This window comes from Caenorhabditis elegans, chromosome IV (genome assembly GCF_000002985.6).
Source record: "Caenorhabditis elegans chromosome IV".
NCBI classification, from domain to species: domain Eukaryota; kingdom Metazoa; phylum Nematoda; class Chromadorea; order Rhabditida; family Rhabditidae; genus Caenorhabditis; species Caenorhabditis elegans.
The window spans coordinates 14766712-14785038 of record NC_003282.8 but is presented as its reverse complement, the minus strand read 5'-3'; the positions used below and the strand labels follow the sequence as shown (position 1 = coordinate 14785038).

The following is an 18327-nucleotide window of genomic DNA, read 5'->3' as shown; positions in this document are numbered from 1 at the left end:
GGCAATTCAGATCTTCCAGATTCAAAAAACGAAACTTGGAAAATCTGAACGTTCAATTTATGATTCATACCAACCTATAAGCCCAAACTACACACAATTTCCAAATCCGAACTTCCAGCTCAAATGACGTCACTTTCTGCTTCATAACTACTCCGAATTGCCAAATTTCAACTCATCTTATTATGGAGCTTTATAAAATCCGGGTCGTTTCTCTCTCCCATTTTCCAATTATAGATTCTATTAGATTACGACGGCAAAAGTTCAGCGGTGCGGGGTTAGAGAGAAGCTGACATTTCATGGCATCAATCCATCATCGAGAGGTACTGAATAGGCTCAGACGGACCGTGACCACAGAAGATGAGAGGAGGAGTGGATATAGTCGAGGAGAAGAATTTCGATCAGTTTGTGTGAGCCCTAAGGTTCTCAGTTCTCAGTTTTCATGTTTCATTTTTTTTAATATTACGAGTTTTTCAAAAATGTTTTCTTCATTTTGGTACTTAAAACATTAAACTTAATATAAATACTAAGTTTAAACCATGCCTACGTGCAAACTCGACATCTATAGTGGTCCTTTAATGGGAGGAAGTGACATATAATTATTCATTTCTGCTCCCAAATATCCAAATTCGTCATTAATTTTTTAGCGAATAGTTTTCTACGAATTTTTTCTTATTCCAAAAAAAAAATATTCGAAAACAAAGCATTCCACCCTCAACTTGATTCATTGTTTCAAAACCAATAAGTAGTGCAACGGTCTAGATCGAAATGTTCTATTCTATTCCCGACACTCTTCTAAACCATATGATTCAACTCTTCCAGATGCCATCACCTTCATCTCTACTGGGCTCCCTGCTCCTAGTGTGCGCCGTTTTGACCATCACTTCCCGAGCCTCCTCAATAATGACAGATGACGTCGAGCCGCCACAGCTTCTGACACGTCAGCTAAGGGTGAATTTTTGGGGACGGGTGGTGCGGAGTCACGTCCTGCAACTAGATTTTAGCATTTTCAGAGTTTCCCTTACTCGGTATCGTTCTATCGAATGTTAGGACACGATCGTCAGTTGAGACCCTACTATGGGGTTAATGATGAGGTGAGTCTGAGGAAAATAGTTGGACAGTCGTTTGTTATTGTATCTTTGTTGTATCCTAGGACGCCACTTCAAAGGTACACGTAGTTTTTCTAAGAGGGTCTCGCCACGATCTCAGACAGACTGGCCGCTACAAGGGCTAAATTTCACAGAATTGTTCAGTAGATGTTGGAATACTTTTGAGTATACAAATCGTCTCGAAGCTCCCGAATTTCAGGTAGCTGCTCTGATTGACTCTATGAACAGCGATAACGTGGCAAATGAAGACGTGTTCCCAACGAGACCAAGAAGGAGTGACGGCTTGAGAGGTTCGTTTTACTGGGCAAGGTTCGTAGTGTGCCAACCCGTGCTTGTGATATAGTTTTGGCTGGCTGGCTTCTAACCTACCGTAACCCCCATTTCTCATTTTAGGATACGCCTGCCGCTTCAAATTCTGTAGAATATACGACGCTTGATGGTGACGACTTACTATTCTCAATCATCAGTTCCCTCCTTGTTTCTGCAGTGTTTTCCAACTCTCTTTTTTTTAAACAAATGTCAGTTCGCCCCCGTCTTCCCCCGTAAAATTTATAATTCTAAGCATTATCGAAATAAATATCCAAGAATTGTTTATGGATTCGGATTCATAATAGTTCACTTTGCTTTGTTCGATTTAATACCATCGCTAGCTGGAGAATGTGAAGAAGAGAGAACCTTGGACTTGTTACCGCCCATTTGAGCTTTGAGCTTCTTATCCCGGAGCACAGCCTTCTCACTCTGAATCGATTCAATATCTCTGCAAGAAGAAGTTGAATCTTTTGTCTAGAACAATAAGAAATCCCCTACGCCAATGTCCTCTCATCCGACTTTTTCGCAGCTAGTGGAATGTGTGGAGGTGCGACTCCAACCGGAAAATCATCGTTCGTCGGTTTGGATCCAGAACCCGACGACGTTGCGGCTGCAACTTTTTGAACACCTGGTTGCACGAGAGAAACGTCTCTTTCCGAGTTTTTCTTATTACCCGCACAAAGAAAGACGGATAATACTGCGAGTGTCTGGAACAATGACAATGTAACACGAAAACTTCAAAAAATGAAAACGAACCAGAAAATTGATTTGAAAGAGAATAATACTAATCATTTTGCATCAAATCAGACGACGAAATGAATCGAAACCGTTATAGAAAGAGATCTTTGCCGCCTCAAAAAAAATTAGAACGACACGAAAATTTACTATATCTTTAAATTTAAATATTTTTAAATAGCCTCCAACTCAAAAGCACTAGTTCCATTTCCACTGTATTCCTCGCTCTTTCCACCCATCAAATCTTGCTCAATGAGCACTCTCATCCGTTCCAGCTCATCCAACGTGGCGTCTCTACACAGCATCTTGTACCACGGATCGCTCGCTGTGCCGATATTTGGCGTGATTTTGTGAAAATCTATCAAAAAATAGACAACGGACAAGGCGATCGTTTCATTGGAGACGTGTGCGGTTCGAACCAAATGACTAAAGTCGTGGAGCACAGCGAGAGCACTGTCGAGCACTGAAATAAATAAAATAAATTATTTAAAACTGGTTCTATATTCAATTCGCCTTACTTTTATATTTTGCGAACTCGACTGGATTCACCGCTCGAATGTAGTCGAGATATAAAGCCAGAATCTGAAAGTAAAACAATTTTAATTTCTTCAAAGAAATCATCAACCTACCCTCCACGCGTCATCATGATTCTTGCATTTTACAGAAGCTGGGAATGCAAAATTTTCAGCAACCGCGTGATACGTGTCGGTTCGCTTGAAACTCGACGACTGCGGCGTGAAATTTATTTGAGTCGTGTTATCCTTTATAGAATCGGGCATTTGATCAGGCTTCTTTTCATTTTTTGTCGCTGATCCGGTACCATTTTCCTAAAAAAATTCGAAATTTGCCCAAAATTCAGTTTGGGCAACCTACATTTTCCTTCTTACCGCACATAACAAGCACCAATGAGACGGACAGAACGTTGATAGAAATGAGAACGAATAGAAATGGCATTTTTTGTGAACAAAAACTTTAGAAATGATGGAAAAATGAGAAGAAAACGAACAATTTTGAGAGAAAACCAGACTTCCACGTTCACCCCGTAAATTCACAGCGCCTCAGAGCGGGATAGAAGAGAGAAAAAAGTGGTTTGTGCGCGCGAGCGCGCTTGCAGCGCCCCCACGAGAAATTTCCACGGTGGTACACACTAGTGTCGGATATTTACGTGAGAGTGGTTGTAGCTATACAAAAATAGAAAAAAGGGGAAATTCTATTTTGGGCAAGGAAATTAATTGAATTCAAGGAATTGTTTTTGTGATTGCAAACTGAATTCAAATCTGAAATTTTCGCGCCACACTTGGAAGTGCGAGAGAGTGTACTGATAAAGGAGACGCAGATATATCATTTCGCACAACGCCTCAAATCGGGAGAGTTGCGAAAATTGAGATGTGAAAAGTCCAATGGAGCGCGCTTGCACATTTTACCGTATCCTAAAAATATGACTCTAACCATTCACCTAAAATAATGACTCTAACCATTCACCTAAAATAATGACTCTAACCATTCACCTAAAATAATGACTCTAACCATTCACCTAAAAATATGACTCTAACCATTCACCTAAAATAATGACTCTAACCACTCTAACGTCGTCGTCATCTGCTCCACCGACCAGCACACAGAGACGCTCGAAAAACGAGAGAAGAAGAGGTTGAGCGACAAGAAACGATGGGAGGAATTAAATGATGCAGCGAAGGAGGTATGTTATAAACGTATTCAATTTATGATTGGAACCTAATTGTTTCAATTATTCAGGTGGTTCGAGCTAATGCACGAGAAGCGACAGCAAGACGCAGGGCTGTTCGCGATGCAGGCCTTCCAGCGAATCCGAAACGCTCGCCACGATATTCTCCGCAACCGGACCCTGCCTCTTCATCAACTTCTTCCACGCCATCATCCACATCATCCTCGCCGCAGCCATCGTCGTCGTCATCCACTCCACTGAGTCTCTGTGTGCTGGTCGGTGGAGTGGATGACGACGACGATGGCTGCGGCGAGGATGATGTGGATGATGGCGTGGAAGAAGTTGATGAAGAGGCAGGGTCCGGTTGGGAGAATATCTTTTTGTTTTGGGGTAGGTTTCCACGGCGGCCGACAATTTCCGAGTTTCGCCACTCACTATACTTAATCAGCAATTTTATAGTGAGTGGCGAAAACAGATTTCAAATTAATGCGCCCGACAGGTTCGAAAAGCAAACGCGCTCTGTTGAACACCTTCTGCGCGCGCATTCAAATTTAGTTTTTTCTTTCTTCCAAATATTTTTATACGGAAAGTGATAGTTTCACACTGTATTTGCAAATTTTAAAGACAATTTTTAACAAAAAAATTTTTTTTAATTTTTAAAAAATAAATTCTCAAAAAAATTCCGGTTTTTTTCAAATTCTAAAAACACTGATAAGACTCCAAAATATCATAAGGGTCCCCCCTTATGAACTGAATCTTCAGCTCCAAAGGATCACAAAGGTCCCCCTTATGAACTGAATCTTCAGCTCCAAAGGATCACAAAGGCCCCCCTTATGAACTGAATCTTCAGCTCCAAAGGATCACAAGGATCCCCCCTTATGAACTGAATCTTCAGCTCCAAAGGATCACAAGGACCCCCCCCCTTATGAACTGAATCTTCAGCTCCAAAGGATCACAAGGATCCCCCCTTATGAACTGAATCTTCAGCTCCAAAGGATCACAAGGATCCCCCCTTATGAACTGAACCTTCAGCTCCAAAGGATCACAAGGGTCCCCCTTATGAACTGAATCTTCAGCTCCAAAGGATCACAAAGGTCCCCCTTATGAACTGAATCTTCAGCTCCAAAGGATCACAAGGATCCCCCCTTATGAACTGAATCTTCAGCTCCAAAGGATCACAAGGATCCCCCCTTATGAACTGAATCTTCAGCTCCAAAGGATCACAAGGATCCCCCTTATGAACTGAATCTTCAGCTCCAAAGGATCACAAGGGTCCCCCTCATGAACTGAATTTTCAGCTCCAAAGGATCACAAAGGTCCCCCTTATGAACTGAATCTTCAGCTCCAAAGGATCACAAGGGTCCCCCCTTATGAACTGAATCTTCAGCTCCAAAGGATCACAAGGGTCCCCCCTTATGAACTGAATCTTCAGCTCCAAAGGATCACAAGGGTCCCCCTTATGAACTGAATCTTCAGCTCCAAAGGATCACAAGGGTCCCCCCTTATGAACTGAATCTTCAGCTCCAAAGGATCTCAAGGATCCCCCCTTATGAACTGAATCTTCAGCTCCAAAGGATCACAAGGGTCCCCCTCATGAACTGAATCTTCAGCTCCAAAGGATCACAAGGGTCCCCCTTATGAACTGAATCTTCAGCTCCAAAGGATCACAAGGGTCCCCCCTTATGAACTGAATCTTCAGCTCCAAAGGATCACAAGGATCCCCCCTTATGAACTGAATCTTCAGCTCCAAAGGATCACAAGGGTCCCCCTTATGAACTGAATCTTCAGCTCCAAAGGATCACAAGGGTCCCCCTTATGAACTGAATCTTCAGCTCCAAAGGATCACAAGGGTCCCCCCTTATGAACTGAATCTTCAGCTCCAAAGGATCACAAGGATCCCCCTTATGAACTGAATCTTCAGCTCCAAAGGATTTCTTCTAAGACTTATAACTCTGTTGGTGTTTGAATTAATAAAATGTAGACAATTGAAAAGTTGTTGGCAACAATATGAAAAACATTTTGTTAGTGGGTACTTTCTAGTTATCTTTAGTGGCTGCGGAGATGTGAGCTCCAAGACAACCAAAATATGCTAGATCTGTGCTCAACAATATCTCAGTTCTGGACAAAGATGAAAAGATGCCTACAACTATGAAAACGTTTATTGCTTCGAACTTAACATGGTTGTAGTTGAAGGCTTTTTGATACCTCGCCTCTAGAATTAAACACATTCGTTTCAAGACAGGAGGTTTTGTTGTTCAGAGCCCCAAGGAATGTCGGTTTGACTTATAGAAAACACCTATTTTGGCAAGAAAATGTATAGAAACAACCAAGTAAGTGATTTCTAAAATATGTCATGAATATTTGAAAAATTTTGAAAAAAATTTTTTTCAATTTTCAGAAAAAAAATCCAAAGGGTCCCCCCTTACAAAAATTTTCACAATTTTTTTCGAAATTTTTTTTTTTAACCTTTTTGAAATTTGATTACATTTTATAGAAAGTTGCGATGTTTATAGTTTTTTTCAGTTTGACTGTTCTGAACACGATTTCAGACAAAAACCTGAGGTATAGTATAACTCCTATGTTCAAAAACGAACTCACTTCGGACGCCTATATCTCCGTTGAAGAATTTTTATGGCAAAGTGATCAACTACAAAGTTGTTTCTCTTAATCTAAAGTACTATTTTGTAGTTAATAGTATCTCATCAAAAAATTTGATGGTCGAGATAAAGCTGTGTTAAGTGCAGCAACTTCATGCTTAAATTTCCTTTATCCTTTTCTGCTCATATCTCGACCATTAAATTTTTTGATGAAAAATAATCAACTACAAAGTTGTAATTTCAATTAAGGTAAACAACTTTGTAGTTGATCACTTTGTCGTAAAAATTTTTCCACGTAGATGTAAGCATCCAAAGTGAATTCGATTTACATACATAGGAGTTCTACTATACCTTAGGTTTTTGACTGAAATTGTGTTCTGAACATCCAAACTGAAAAAACAACCAAAATTGCATTTTTCTATAAGATCCAACCAAAATCTGAAAAGTTTTCAAAAAAAAATTTTCGAAAAAAATTTTGAAAATTTTTGTAAGGATTTTTTTTCTGAAAAAATTGAAAAAAATTTTTTTCAAAATTTTTCAAATATTCATGAGATATTGTAGAAATCACTTACTTGGTTGTTTCTATACATTTTCTTGCCAAAATAGGTGTTTTCTATAAGTCAAACCGACATTCCTTGGGGCTCTGAACAACAAAACCTCCTGTCTTAAAACGAATGTATCTAATTCTAGAGGCGAGGTATCAAAAAGCCTTCAACCACAACCATGCTAAGTTCGAAGCAATAAACGTTTTCATAGTTGTAGGCATCTTTTCATCTTTGTCCAGAACTGAGATATTGTTGAGCACAGATCTAGCATATTTTGGTTGTCTTGGAGCTCACATCTCCGCAGCCACTAAAGATAACTAGAAAGTACCCACTAACAAAATGTTTTTCATATTGTTGCCAACAACTTTTCAATTGTCTACATTTTATTAATTCAAACACCAACAGAGTTATAAGTCTTAGAAAGTAAGACGTCTATACGCTCAGTCAACTCTAATTTGGTTAATTGTTTAGCTAAAAATGCAATATGAATTCCCAAACTTGTAAGAACTACCAAAATTGTGTTTTCTATAAAGTTAAACACTTTTTGAAAAAATTCCAAAACAATTTTTTTTTCAATATTTTTTCAAACATAAGAGGGAAAATTTTAGAGCTGAAGATTCAGATCATAAAGGGGGATCCTTGTGATCCTTTGGAGCTGAAAATTCAGTTCATGAGGGGGACCCTTGTGATCCTTTGGAGCTGAAGATTCAGTTCATAAGGGGGGATCCTTGGGCAAATACTGTTTTACTACTTGATCTTTTACTACGCATCTCTTTTACTACAGGAACTCTTTTACTACGAATTCCACATCTAGATCTTTTACTACAATTGGATCTTTTACTACGGAATCTCTTTTACTACGAATTCCACATCTAGATCTTTTACTACAATTGGATCTTTTACTACGGAATCTCTTTTACTACCAATTCCACATCTAGATCTTTTACTACAATTGGATCTTTTACTACGGAATCTCTTTTACTACCAATTCCACATCTAGATCTTTTACTACAATTGGATCTTTTACTACGGAATCTCTTTTACTACCAATTCCACATCTAGATCTTTTACTACAATTGAATCTTTTACTACGGAATCTCTTTTACTACCAATTCCACATCTAGATCTTTTACTACAATTGGATCTTTTACTACGGAATCTCTTTTACTACCAATTCCACATCTAGATCTTTTACTACAATTGGATCTTTTACTACGGAATCTCTTTTACTACCAATTCCACATCTAGATCTTTTACTACAATTGAATCTTTTACTACGGAATCTCTTTTACTACCAATTCCACATCTAGATCTTTTACTACAATCGGCTCTTTTACTACGGAATCTCTTTTACTACCAATTCCACATCTAGATCTTTTACTACAATTGGATCTTTTACTACGGAATCTCTTTTACTACCAATTCCACATCTAGATCTTTTACTACAATTGGATCTTTTACTACGGAATCTCTTTTACTACCAATTCCACATCTAGATCTTTTACTACAATTGGATCTTTTACTACGGAATCTCTTTTACTACCAATTCCACATCTAGATCTTTTACTACAATCGGCTCTTTTACTACGGAATCTCTTTTACTACGGTTTACCAACATAGCTCTTTTACTACTGTGTGACTTCAAAGAAATAAAGGTGGAGCAGTGCCAGTAGCACCAGAGAGAACAATGTTAAAATCAAACTTACGATAAAAAAAATATATATAGATAGGTTAAGATAATCAAAAACATTGAATGTTAAAATAACTTGTCGATTGTTCTTAGAATTTTGTGTGTATTGCCAAAAAGCGACCAATACTCAGTTTTCCCAATAATATTTTTGGAAGTAGACCAGGAAAACATTATTTTCTATGAGTTTATATTTTAATTTCAAGTTTAAACTATTTAGGCAAACACTCATTGACTACCTTCTCATTGACTACCTTTGCTCATTGACTACCTTCAAATGCTCTTTGACTACCTCTATCTAATAAAATTTTCCAAAATTTATTTTTTTGAAAACTTTTCAAAATTTGATCAGATATTATAGAAAAATGCAATGTTTGTAGTTTTGTCTAGTTTGGATGTTCTGCACACTATTGCAGACGAAAACCTGAGGTATAGTAGAACCCCTAAGCTCAAAAAACGCACTCACTTCGGATGCTGATATCTCCGTGGAAAAATTTTTATGACAAAGTGATCAACCACAAAGTTATTTATCTTAATCTAAAGTACAACTTTGTAGTTGATTGTTTTTCACCAAAAAAATTGCTGGTCGAGATAAAGTTGTGTAAAGTTCGGCACCTTCATGCTTGTATTTTCTTCTTCTTTTTCTATTCATATCTCATCCAACCAATTTTTTGATAAAAAACGATGAACTGCAAAATTGTACTTTATATTAAGATAAACAACTTTGTAGTTGATCACTTTGTCATAAAAAATTATTACACGGAGATATCAGCATCCGAAGTGAGTGCGTTTTTTGAATTTTGAGGTTCTACTATACATCAGGTTTTAGTCTGAATTCGTGTTCAGAACATCTAAACTAGATAAACAACAAACATTGCATTTTTCTATAACATCTGATCAAATTTTGAAAAGTTTTCAAAAAAAGTTTTCAAAAAAAAATTTAGAAAATTTTTGTAAGGGGTACCCTTTGGATTTTTTTTTTCATAAATCGAAAAAAAAAACATTGAAACCTAAAAAACCAAATGTTTTTGACACTATCGCCAACAACATTCTAGTTGGACACATTTTATTGCAAAATCTCATTGCCAACTATCCTATGCTGAAACCTTTGAAATATGCTTATGCTCACGTTTTGAATATGCTTATGCTGATGTGCGCTTATGCTGACAAGAGCTCTCACGAGAATTTCGTGATCCAATAAACACATTGAAAGCTTATATCAGGACACTTGACGACGTAAAAGAAAACCGAACCTATCCAGATTTTTTTCTCGATTGGAAGATATCTAGTACTTGAAAATGTGTTCATAAAGATTGGAACTACTACAGAATAAGTCATTAAGTTATTTTCTGTTCCTATTGTTCAGTTTCTACAAGAAATCTATTCCACATTGACTTTTGTTGTGAATTTGAACCTTCCGTTGGCCTAAAATACTTCTGTAGAGCTACTTTTTTCGAGAGTATTCTTAAGTCTTCTACAGATTCAACTTGTTGGAAAATCGGGAACTTCTCTGATTCCTCGAAAATACTGTTGTTTAAAAAAAAATTTTGGCCTAAATTTTTTTTCCTCAAAAACACCTTCATTCTGGTATTTTCTAGGAGCATATGTCATCTGTATTGTTTAATAATTTTTTGCTTCAAAAGCTCTGTTTTTGTGCTTAAAACTCTCATTTTTGTCGATTTCCTAGTTTAAAACATGGAAATTAAAAACATTTCGGAGTACGGTACACATCGGTGTTTGCGTACCTTTGCGTATTGTGCATTTAATTCGACGACGTCCCCACACCTCGACAGTTAGACATTCTGTCTTTTATTCTGGGCGACTGGTGGTTGCCCTCCCTTGATTTTTCCTGCTATATTTTTGGATTCAAATTGTTTTTCCTAACAACGGTAAGTGTTTTGAATAAATATTTGATCACGATTTTTCCGAGAAATGTGGCAAAATAACGTCACAAACTTTATTTAAATACATGTTTTTAAATTTATAAGGCAACGAGCATCTTGAAATACACTTTGATTTTACGAACTACTTGAAAAGCCCCGGTAATTGTGATTTCTCTTCATTGTCTTCTTCCAGAACAAGATGCGATCCCAACCAGCCCAGCTTTACGATCTGTCAAAGAGAGCCATCGCCGCAAAGGAATCGTACAAGAAGATGTCTCCGAGCAAGAAAAAGGAGGAAAATGCGAAAAGCAACGCCAACAGAGCTTCGAGGAAAGGAAGTGGGCCGAAGAAGGCCAAGCCTTCTGATGCTGTGAAAAGGGCGAAGGAAGCCGAAAAACGAGAGAAGAAGAGGTTGAGCGACAAGAAACGATGGGAGGAATTAAATGATGCAGCGAAGGAGGTATGTTATAAACGTATTCAATTTATGATTGGAACCTAATTGCTTCAATTATTCAGGTCGTTCGAGCTAATGCACGAGAAGCGTCAGCAAGACGCAGGGCTGGTCGCGATGCAGGCCTGTCAGCGAATCCGAAACGCTCGCCACGATGGTCTCCGCAACCGGACCCTTCCACGCCATCATCCTCCACATCATCCTCCACATCATCCTCGCCGTCGTCGTCATCCACTCCACTTACCAGCACACAGAGACGCTCGCCACGATTCCACGCCGCCCCTTGATTGATTGATTGATCTTTCCCCCAACTAACATTTCATACTTACCCCGCTATCATGTAAAATATTTATTTCGCATCCCTCCCCCTTGCCATTAATCTTATAAAACAGGTGCCCCCTCTTGCAATTTACCATGTAATTATGAATAAATCATCACTGTCTCTTCGAATGGAAATTTGTTATAGAGCGCACTTGCATTTTTGCTATTTTCTGCGATTTTTTTCTGTTGAAAGAACATTCAGTTCAGATTTATTTTTATTTTTTGCGTTCTCGGCTTACGCATCAGCGAAAGTTTATGCACGAGTTGCGAAATTCTATGCAGGTGGTGCAGAATTCTATGCAAAAGGTGCGCAAGTCTATTCAGGAGTTTCATTTTATGGAGGATTTTTAACTTCACGTAGGAATTTTCACTTCATTTTCAATTTACGCCGAAGTTTCACTTCACACACTGAGAAAAAAGAACGACAGCTCACGTGAAGTGAAAAATATTTTTAATATTAAATATATTTTTTAATAAATGAGAGCAAAAGTTCACGCAGCGGCTGATGTGGTGTTTCCACGTGAGCTTGCCACGTCATCCATCCGCCCGTCTTTGATCCGATGACCTTCCCGGAAAAGTTCAGTTTTAAAACGTTTTTCGTTCAGTCGTGTGAGTTTTTTTTCTATTTTTTTTTGTTAATTTTTAATGTTTTTTTTTAATTTCAGAGTCATCTTCTGCCTGACAATGAGTTCTTCTGCCGATTCGCTTACGGACGGCATTCAACTTCTCCGCCTCGCCGAAAAGCATCAACACTCGTCTCTTCTGACTCCGCCACCGTCGGATGACTCTCAAAAGTCGCTGAAATCCACTTCAAACCACTCGGATCAGGAGATGTCGAAGAATCTGCACGATGTCGAAGCCTACATCGATGCGCTGAAAGGCGAGAAGCATCAGCTGGCTCAATACTCTAGCGGCGGCTTCAACCATGTCTTCAACTTGATCGACAAGGAGATTCAGAAAGTCGGAGGAAACGATGCTCATGATGGTGGCTCACAAATGAGTGGCGATGGTTCGATGCTCACGGAGACTATCATGGTTCCAGTAGAAAAGTTTCCCGATTACAACTTCGTTGGAAGACTTCTTGGACCACGTGGAACAACTGCAAAGCAGCTCGAAGTGACAACTGGTTGCCGCATCACAATCCTCGGAAGAACCAAGAGAGATGGATCAAGCTCGAATCCCGATGTCACTACAGGTCCATTGAGAGTGCAAATTTCTGTTCCAGCAGATATGCCGCAAGCTGCAAAACTCTTGAAAGGTGGCGTCGGTCACATTCAAGCAATTCTTGATGTACCAGTGAGTGAAAAATAATAAAAATATCGCTTTTATCCACCAATAATAAAAGTTTTCAGACTGACGGTAACGACGAGCTGAAGCGTCAACAATTGCTCATTCTTGCCAATATGAATGGTACCTACCAACCTCGCGGCTCAGCCACATCTCCAGGATCCGGCGACTATGGGCATCCGTTCCAGAGTTAGTATTTTTAAAATTCTCCTATATATATATAATTTTCCTGTATCTACCTGTATCCTTCATGTGTCTATCAATCACCCATTTCGTGTTCTATAATAATTATGATAATACTTTTTCGAAAATTCCCAAATAAAAACTTAAAAATATACATTACGTTTGTTACAGACCTGCTTCCATACGGTTATCGTCTGCCAGGCAACAGCCCAAGCCACCATGAGTCAAAGAACGACTGTTACAATCCAAAGTGTGCGATGATGAGAAGCTTTATTGAGCATTCCAACAACAATCATAGCTCAATGCAGTTAGTTGTAAAACTGAGAAAATATATTTAAAATCTAATTTAATTTCAGAAAAATGGATGATGTATTCCATATGATGCACATGTACGAGCTCATGAACCGCGTCCGTATCGCCAATTCCCATCTTTTCGGACGTCCAGAAGACATCAGCAAGGCCCAGGAAATTGGAAATCGCATGTGCTCATCGATCAATGCTCCACGTGCTCGATCCTCCAACTCCACCACCACCACAACCACCACTCTGCCACCTCGTCGTTTCTTCAACACGAAACCACGTCCATCATACCAAGCTAATAACGAATCCAACAACGCTAACAAGTAACCAGATGTAATTATAATTACCTACACCATCCCCTTATTCCTGTAATCATTTCTTGTTAAATTATTTATGCTCCATTCCCCCGTTTGATTGTTCATATTTCTTTCCGAAATCCGAGCACTTCTCCATTTTCTTCATCTAAAATTTAAAAAAGTAGGCTTGAAGCCAGTGTTTGTTAGAATAAAAGAGCACAAGCTCAGTGTTTTGTAAATTTTCTTCTCAATTTTTGTTTCACATCTTATGTCTGAAGTTCGGCAGCGAAAAAGTTCGATTATCGACAGTGATTTGGACTTTTCCGATTCAGATGGAGAATTCAAAGAAATCATTAAAGACATTGAAAATGATCAATGGAAAGATAAACCAGTCGATGAAACGAGATGGTCGTAAGATAAAAAAAACTCTAAATTTCTAGCTTTTTCCATAGATTTTCGGATTCAGAAAAACAAAAAGTGCTGTACACGAGTGGGGATTGTCTTGTTCGTGGCATGGAATCCCTCACATGGCTCAATCTCTTTCAGTAAGTAATAGGTTCAAATATTTCTTCAAATTCAGAGATTCCATGATTCCAGTGGCCAACGATCCTTCTCTGGACAACCTTGCTCATTATCAGCGCCGTTTTGTTCGTCTACCTTATCACCGTCACCGTTCGCCAATACTTTTCGTTTCAAAAATTGGTGAATCTGAATGTAAATTTCTTAAATCGCTTTTTTTTTTAAATCTTTATTATTTTATTGAAGCCAAAGAATTGTAGATTGGAATGGTAGAGTCGAACTTCCCATCAATCACATTCTGTAATACAAATCCATATAAATTGAGTGCAGTTCGAGCGATTCCTGAGCTGGAAGCCTTGGTAATTAAATTTACAAAATTTAAAATGAATCGGAATTTTGTTTTCAGCTCACCGTCTACTCACAAGCCTATACATGATAAAACTTTGGATTTTTATTTTTCTGCATTTTCAAATAAAGTCATAACAAACAACAAAACAATCATCTCAAATTGCAATTCAAAAAATCGACAAATCCCGTGATAATCTTCTCCTTATCAGTTGTCGGATCCTTCTTCGACATGTTCACAAATTGGTGTCGCAGTCGATTCAGCTCAGGCAGCGTTCTCAATTTCATAAACTTTATCGTATTGGCTCCGTCTGTTGCTCCAGGAATCGTCAGGTTTTGACCGCGAACTGCAGTTCTTTGAGCATTTAAAAGCACTGTAACAACGTCTTGTGTGGATCGATCCAGCTCGTGAAGAAAATTTGTCGGCGCCAGTGGGACTGTCTGTGTTGATTGGTTTTCTGTGAGCTCTGTTCCCTGGAAAACTAATTATTTTTCTATTCGATAATTTAGGATTCACTTACATTACAAATCCATTCAACAATTTCATCTTCAAAAATGCTCGCAAATCTCGGAGCAGGATGCTCCAAGTCTATCGCCATATCCTCATCGAAGTCTACAGGCGTGGCTCTGGAATAGGAAACAATTATTATTTTTTTTTCCAATTAATTTTCCAATCTCACTTCTCAGCAGTACCAATTTTAACCTCAAACAATGGTTTTTCCCATCTCAACTTCGTATCCGGCCTTTCATATCTCATCATCAACTGATCGATAATCTCCTTCGGATATCTCTCCACTTCAGGCTTCTGCTCATTGAGCCAGTGACACGTGGCGACGGGAGGCGAGCACTCGACGACACAATACGTGGTTTTGCTCATCTTAGCGGCTAAGAATAATTCATATCGATATCCTTTGATATAATTCAAAGCATCACATATTATAACTTTATTCTTCGTTAGATTCTGTTGAACTTGAGATCGAATCCAAGATCGGAGATCCTTCTCTTTATTCGAAAATTCGTAGTTTTTTCGATCAAATCCTCCGTAATCTTCGTCCCGTATTATCAAATAGTCTTTGCCTGGAATGATGGGAATTTTAAGAAATTTTAAAGCAGAAAATACACAATTTTTACCTTTTTCCTCGAATTTCTTCGCTAATCTATCAACAACTGTAGATTTTCCAGACGATGGATGACCGGTAACAATGATAAGAGGCATAAATATCTAGAATAATCCTTATATTTCAGTAATTTTGACATATTTCAATCCATGAATTTTGCAAAAAACAACGTCGCACAGAAATAGAGGCGGGGCGTAATTTTGCAACCTTGCGGCACGATTTTTTACTCTATAAGAGATTGAAATTGGATCGCATTTTCATTCGAAAAAGAGAATAAAACGAGCAAATTCCCCGATCGATCCTGTAGTTTTTTGAAGTTCCGCATCTAAAAAAAGTAATTCACGGTAATGAACCGTTTACAATATTTTAGAAAATTGAATTTCATAAATTCAAAAATTGCAATTTTATTTTACAGTTGGAGGAAATCCGGAAACAATTTAAAACTTTCACGACGATTTGAATTTTTTTTTGTGGTTTTTTGTTTCTCTTTGATGATGGCCATAATTAAAGGAATAAGGAGGAATGCGACTTAATGAAAAAAATAAGAGAAAATTACAGAGAAAAAAAAAAGAAATTAGGTATATATTTTAATATCACACAAGATGCTGCTCATCCGTCAAACGGTGGAGGAGAGTCAGAATCCGACGAATCTCTATCCGGTACACCAGTTGCTGCGTCTTCATCGAGGAATAGTGTCAATTTGTCGTTGAATGGACGTGCTTGAGCGGCCGGATACTTTTGATCACGATCACAAATTCCTCGTACAATTTCCGCTTTTTGTTTCCCGCAAATGATGAAAGCAACGTTTTTGGCGTGTTGAAGAGTTTGCAAAGTAAGTGTGATACGAGATGGTGGAGGTTTCGGGGAGTCTGTGATGACGGAAACCCAATTTAGCTCGGTAATCTTCTCCAGCCGCTCCTTTCCAGGGAAGATACTTGCAGTGTGACCATCTGGACCAACTCCAAGGAAAAGAATATCGAAACGAGCAGTATTGTTGAGCTGCTCCGGGAGCAAGTATTTACGAAGACTGATTTCATAGTGTTGGGCGGTGAGGCAGGGATCCTTGAAAATTTGCATGGGCACAAAAACGTCTCTGAGCTCATTCGGGAATAATCTCAAATATTCTCCCTGATTACTTTCCTCGCTATCCAGATCAACGTTACGCTCATCAACCATAAAAATTCGAATCCTCTTCCAATTCAGCTGCTCTTGTGGCAAAGAGAGAATAGCTTTCGAAAAGACTCGTGGCATCGATCCACCGGAAACTCCAATACTGACTGTACCATTTTGATCTAGAAGATAGGTGAGCTTTTCCTCGAGATAACGACGCAGCTGAAGGATGAGCTCCTTTTCGTCGCCAGAAACGTTGAGCGCCGGCTTCATCTGAAAATAATTTTGTTTTATAAAGAATAAATACATTTGAAACGAGATTTTACATTGCTATTCGATACGAATTCGTTAACGAGACACATTGATATTCTCCACGGAATGAGCGGGGGCTGAGTGAGCGGAAATACTGAAAAAGAAGCAAGAAATAAAATCGTTTATGACATGAAAAGGATTTCTCTTCACGAAATAAACCAGGTTTATTTTAAAAGCTAAAGGAAGGTGTCATAAATAAGAAAAAGGAATTTTAATTTATTTAAACTGTATTATTATTATTCAGAAAAAAGCCGATGAAAACAGGAAAAAAACAAAAAGTGATAAATGTCTAGCAACAATACTCCGAAATGCATGCGCGCCCAGTTTATTGAGACGATAGACTATGCAAAAAGACGAGACGCAGAGTATGCAAGCATGCTCCACTGCACTCTTGTGTCGAAATACGAGCGAGTCCACGGATTTTCCATTGATTTCCGAGTTTTCTTCGCATATTTTTGCAGTTTTCAAAGCTTCATGATTTGCAATTTAATTATCAAATACTTAATATTGTTATTTGTAGTAAATATGACCACAAAACTGGCGCGATTCGCTCAAAAACGATGGATTTCTTCGACGACTTCCACATCAAATATGTACGATCCAAGAGTATTCAGAGATCCCGTAACGAATGTTCAAGAGGTTAATTTGTTTGTTTTAATCTATAAATCTTAACTATTATTTTAGCTCCGAAAACCATTGGATTCGGATGATGAGCGCAACTTTTTGTTCCTCAAAGCGATGAAAAGTGATGCGACACCAGTATTTTACAGAGATCATGTGGTAAACTTGCAATGCTTTGAATATTTTTTTAAAATCAAATACTATTTTAAAGATCGACAAACTAATTCGAGTGTGCACAAAAGACGGGGAAAAGGAGACTTCTCGCAAGAATGTGCTCAGCGCGTTGGAAATCATCAAGCGCCGGCAGTACAAGGCATGGGCAAAGGCTTCCGAAGAAGAGAAGAAAAGTATCGAATTAGACCCATTTCTTGTTGCGAAAAAGGGAATTAAAGTGAGAATTTATATTTTATTGACTGGTTAATTAAAAATAAATTCAGAATTGTCATCCTCTCATGAAGCTTCAAGGTGTAACCCGAGGAGGAACCACCTATCAGGTTCCATTTCCAATTGAAGAACCAGAAGCCGAGTTTCGAGCAATGAAAATGATGAGAGATATTTGTAGAGTTCGATCGAAACATGGAGAGACACATTTCAAGTGGGTTAATTTCTATTTTTAAATTATAATTTATTTAATTCCAGAGACATCCTCGCGACCGAGCTTCTCGCCGCCAGTCAAAACGAAGGATCAACGATTCAAGCGAAACAGGAATTGCACAAGACTTGTGAAGCGAATCGGGCATATGCACATTATCGTGCCTAATTATTCATTTTCTAGACATTCTATAATTAGCTTAGATTATCGTTTCTCTTTTGTTTTGTTACTTTTTTTTGTGTTTTTAAACTTTTGAATTGAATTGAAAATATCGATTTATTTCTTTCCGTTTTTCCGAAAGGCAATCATTATACCTTCAATACCTT

General features: G+C 38.3%; 9 protein-coding genes, 2 non-coding genes and 1 pseudogene across 17 annotated transcripts; 6 read left to right on the top strand and 6 right to left on the bottom strand.

Annotated features, from left to right (window-relative positions):
- Positions 1 to 786: 786 nt before the first annotated feature.
- Positions 787 to 1715, top strand: nlp-56 (Neuropeptide-Like Protein; the record flags this gene model as incomplete). 3 transcript variants are annotated; one of them, NM_001268904.5, is made up of 4 exons in its annotated part: positions 787 to 948; positions 1011 to 1091; positions 1306 to 1396; positions 1500 to 1698. In NM_001268904.5, the coding sequence occupies 4 exons, from the start codon at positions 820 to 822 to the stop codon at positions 1541 to 1543; spliced, it is 345 nt and encodes a 114-aa protein (NP_001255833.1). The 3 variants fall into 3 exon arrangements, with proteins under 3 accessions (NP_001255833.1, NP_001255834.1, NP_001255835.1); NM_001268905.3 differs by having other exon boundaries at positions 818 to 948; positions 1306 to 1415; positions 1500 to 1715; NM_001268906.1 differs by lacking the exon at positions 1500 to 1698 and having other exon boundaries at positions 820 to 948; positions 1306 to 1449.
- Y57G11C.1130 (uncharacterized protein) lies at positions 1684 to 2528 on the bottom strand. Its single transcript, NM_001268903.4, has 3 exons — positions 2172 to 2528; positions 1914 to 2122; positions 1684 to 1863 (listed from the first exon to the last, which is right to left on the bottom strand). The coding sequence occupies exons 1-3, from the start codon at positions 2205 to 2207 to the stop codon at positions 1722 to 1724; spliced, it is 387 nt and encodes a 128-aa protein (NP_001255832.1). The 5' UTR covers positions 2208 to 2528; the 3' UTR covers positions 1684 to 1721.
- On the bottom strand, positions 2144 to 3202 carry Y57G11C.8 (Cyclin N-terminal domain-containing protein). The gene is made up of 4 exons (NM_001392442.1): positions 3024 to 3202; positions 2780 to 2977; positions 2669 to 2732; positions 2144 to 2613 (listed from the first exon to the last, which is right to left on the bottom strand). Exons 1-4 carry the CDS (start codon positions 3102 to 3104, stop codon positions 2324 to 2326), a joined length of 633 nt encoding a protein of 210 aa, NP_001379244.1. The 5' UTR covers positions 3105 to 3202; the 3' UTR covers positions 2144 to 2323.
- A 570-nt stretch (positions 3203 to 3772) lies between these two features.
- Positions 3773 to 4099, top strand: Y57G11C.57 (annotated as a pseudogene). The gene is made up of 2 exons: positions 3773 to 3849; positions 3906 to 4099. Coding segments are annotated over exons 1-2 (271 nt in total).
- A 6-nt stretch (positions 4100 to 4105) lies between these two features.
- Y57G11C.1145 lies at positions 4106 to 4200 on the bottom strand. Its single transcript, NR_101975.1, has one exon. It is a non-coding gene; the product is annotated as a small nucleolar RNA Y57G11C.1145 (small nucleolar RNA).
- A 148-nt stretch (positions 4201 to 4348) lies between these two features.
- Y57G11C.1141 lies at positions 4349 to 4400 on the bottom strand. Its single transcript, NR_060736.1, has one exon. It is a non-coding gene; the product is annotated as an Unclassified non-coding RNA Y57G11C.1141 (non-coding RNA).
- Positions 4401 to 10404: 6004 nt separating this feature from the next.
- Positions 10405 to 11441, top strand: Y57G11C.51 (DUF3362 domain-containing protein). Its single transcript, NM_001028364.9, has 3 exons — positions 10405 to 10552; positions 10740 to 11006; positions 11063 to 11441. Exons 2-3 carry the CDS (start codon positions 10746 to 10748, stop codon positions 11282 to 11284), a joined length of 483 nt encoding a protein of 160 aa, NP_001023535.1. The 5' UTR covers positions 10405 to 10552; positions 10740 to 10745; the 3' UTR covers positions 11285 to 11441.
- Y57G11C.36 (K Homology domain-containing protein) lies at positions 11258 to 13620 on the top strand. Its single transcript, NM_001392441.1, has 5 exons — positions 11258 to 11927; positions 11984 to 12614; positions 12671 to 12794; positions 12960 to 13095; positions 13145 to 13620. Exons 2-5 carry the CDS (start codon positions 12003 to 12005, stop codon positions 13413 to 13415), a joined length of 1143 nt encoding a protein of 380 aa, NP_001379320.1. The 5' UTR covers positions 11258 to 11927; positions 11984 to 12002; the 3' UTR covers positions 13416 to 13620.
- degl-1 (DEgenerin Like) lies at positions 13614 to 14389 on the top strand (the record flags this gene model as incomplete). Of its 3 annotated transcripts, NM_001268900.2 has the most annotated exons (5): positions 13614 to 13795; positions 13851 to 13929; positions 13982 to 14098; positions 14164 to 14262; positions 14310 to 14385. In NM_001268900.2, the coding sequence occupies 5 exons, from the start codon at positions 13653 to 13655 to the stop codon at positions 14337 to 14339; spliced, it is 468 nt and encodes a 155-aa protein (NP_001255829.1). The 3 variants fall into 3 exon arrangements, with proteins under 3 accessions (NP_001255829.1, NP_001255830.1, NP_001255831.1); NM_001268901.1 differs by lacking the exon at positions 13614 to 13795 and having other exon boundaries at positions 13912 to 13929; positions 14310 to 14339; NM_001268902.2 differs by lacking the exons at positions 13614 to 13795; positions 13851 to 13929; positions 13982 to 14098 and having other exon boundaries at positions 14170 to 14262; positions 14310 to 14389.
- Positions 14320 to 15598, bottom strand: Y57G11C.43 (Protein KTI12 homolog). Its single transcript, NM_001028356.4, has 4 exons — positions 15380 to 15598; positions 14929 to 15325; positions 14770 to 14875; positions 14320 to 14722 (listed from the first exon to the last, which is right to left on the bottom strand). The coding sequence occupies exons 1-4, from the start codon at positions 15462 to 15464 to the stop codon at positions 14402 to 14404; spliced, it is 909 nt and encodes a 302-aa protein (NP_001023527.1). The 5' UTR covers positions 15465 to 15598; the 3' UTR covers positions 14320 to 14401.
- Positions 15599 to 15975: 377 nt separating this feature from the next.
- On the bottom strand, positions 15976 to 16838 carry Y57G11C.3 (Putative 6-phosphogluconolactonase; the record flags this gene model as incomplete). 2 transcript variants are annotated; one of them, NM_001380534.1, is made up of 2 exons in its annotated part: positions 15976 to 16749; positions 16803 to 16838. In NM_001380534.1, the coding sequence occupies 2 exons, from the start codon at positions 16836 to 16838 to the stop codon at positions 15976 to 15978; spliced, it is 810 nt and encodes a 269-aa protein (NP_001366933.1). The 2 variants fall into 2 exon arrangements, with proteins under 2 accessions (NP_001366933.1, NP_001367136.1); NM_001380535.1 differs by lacking the exon at positions 16803 to 16838.
- A 470-nt stretch (positions 16839 to 17308) lies between these two features.
- Positions 17309 to 18266, top strand: mrps-7 (Small ribosomal subunit protein uS7m). The gene is made up of 5 exons (NM_070381.3): positions 17309 to 17427; positions 17473 to 17568; positions 17621 to 17800; positions 17847 to 18004; positions 18049 to 18266. Exons 1-5 carry the CDS (start codon positions 17314 to 17316, stop codon positions 18167 to 18169), a joined length of 669 nt encoding a protein of 222 aa, NP_502782.2. The 5' UTR covers positions 17309 to 17313; the 3' UTR covers positions 18170 to 18266.
- Positions 18267 to 18327: the final 61 nt, after the last annotated feature.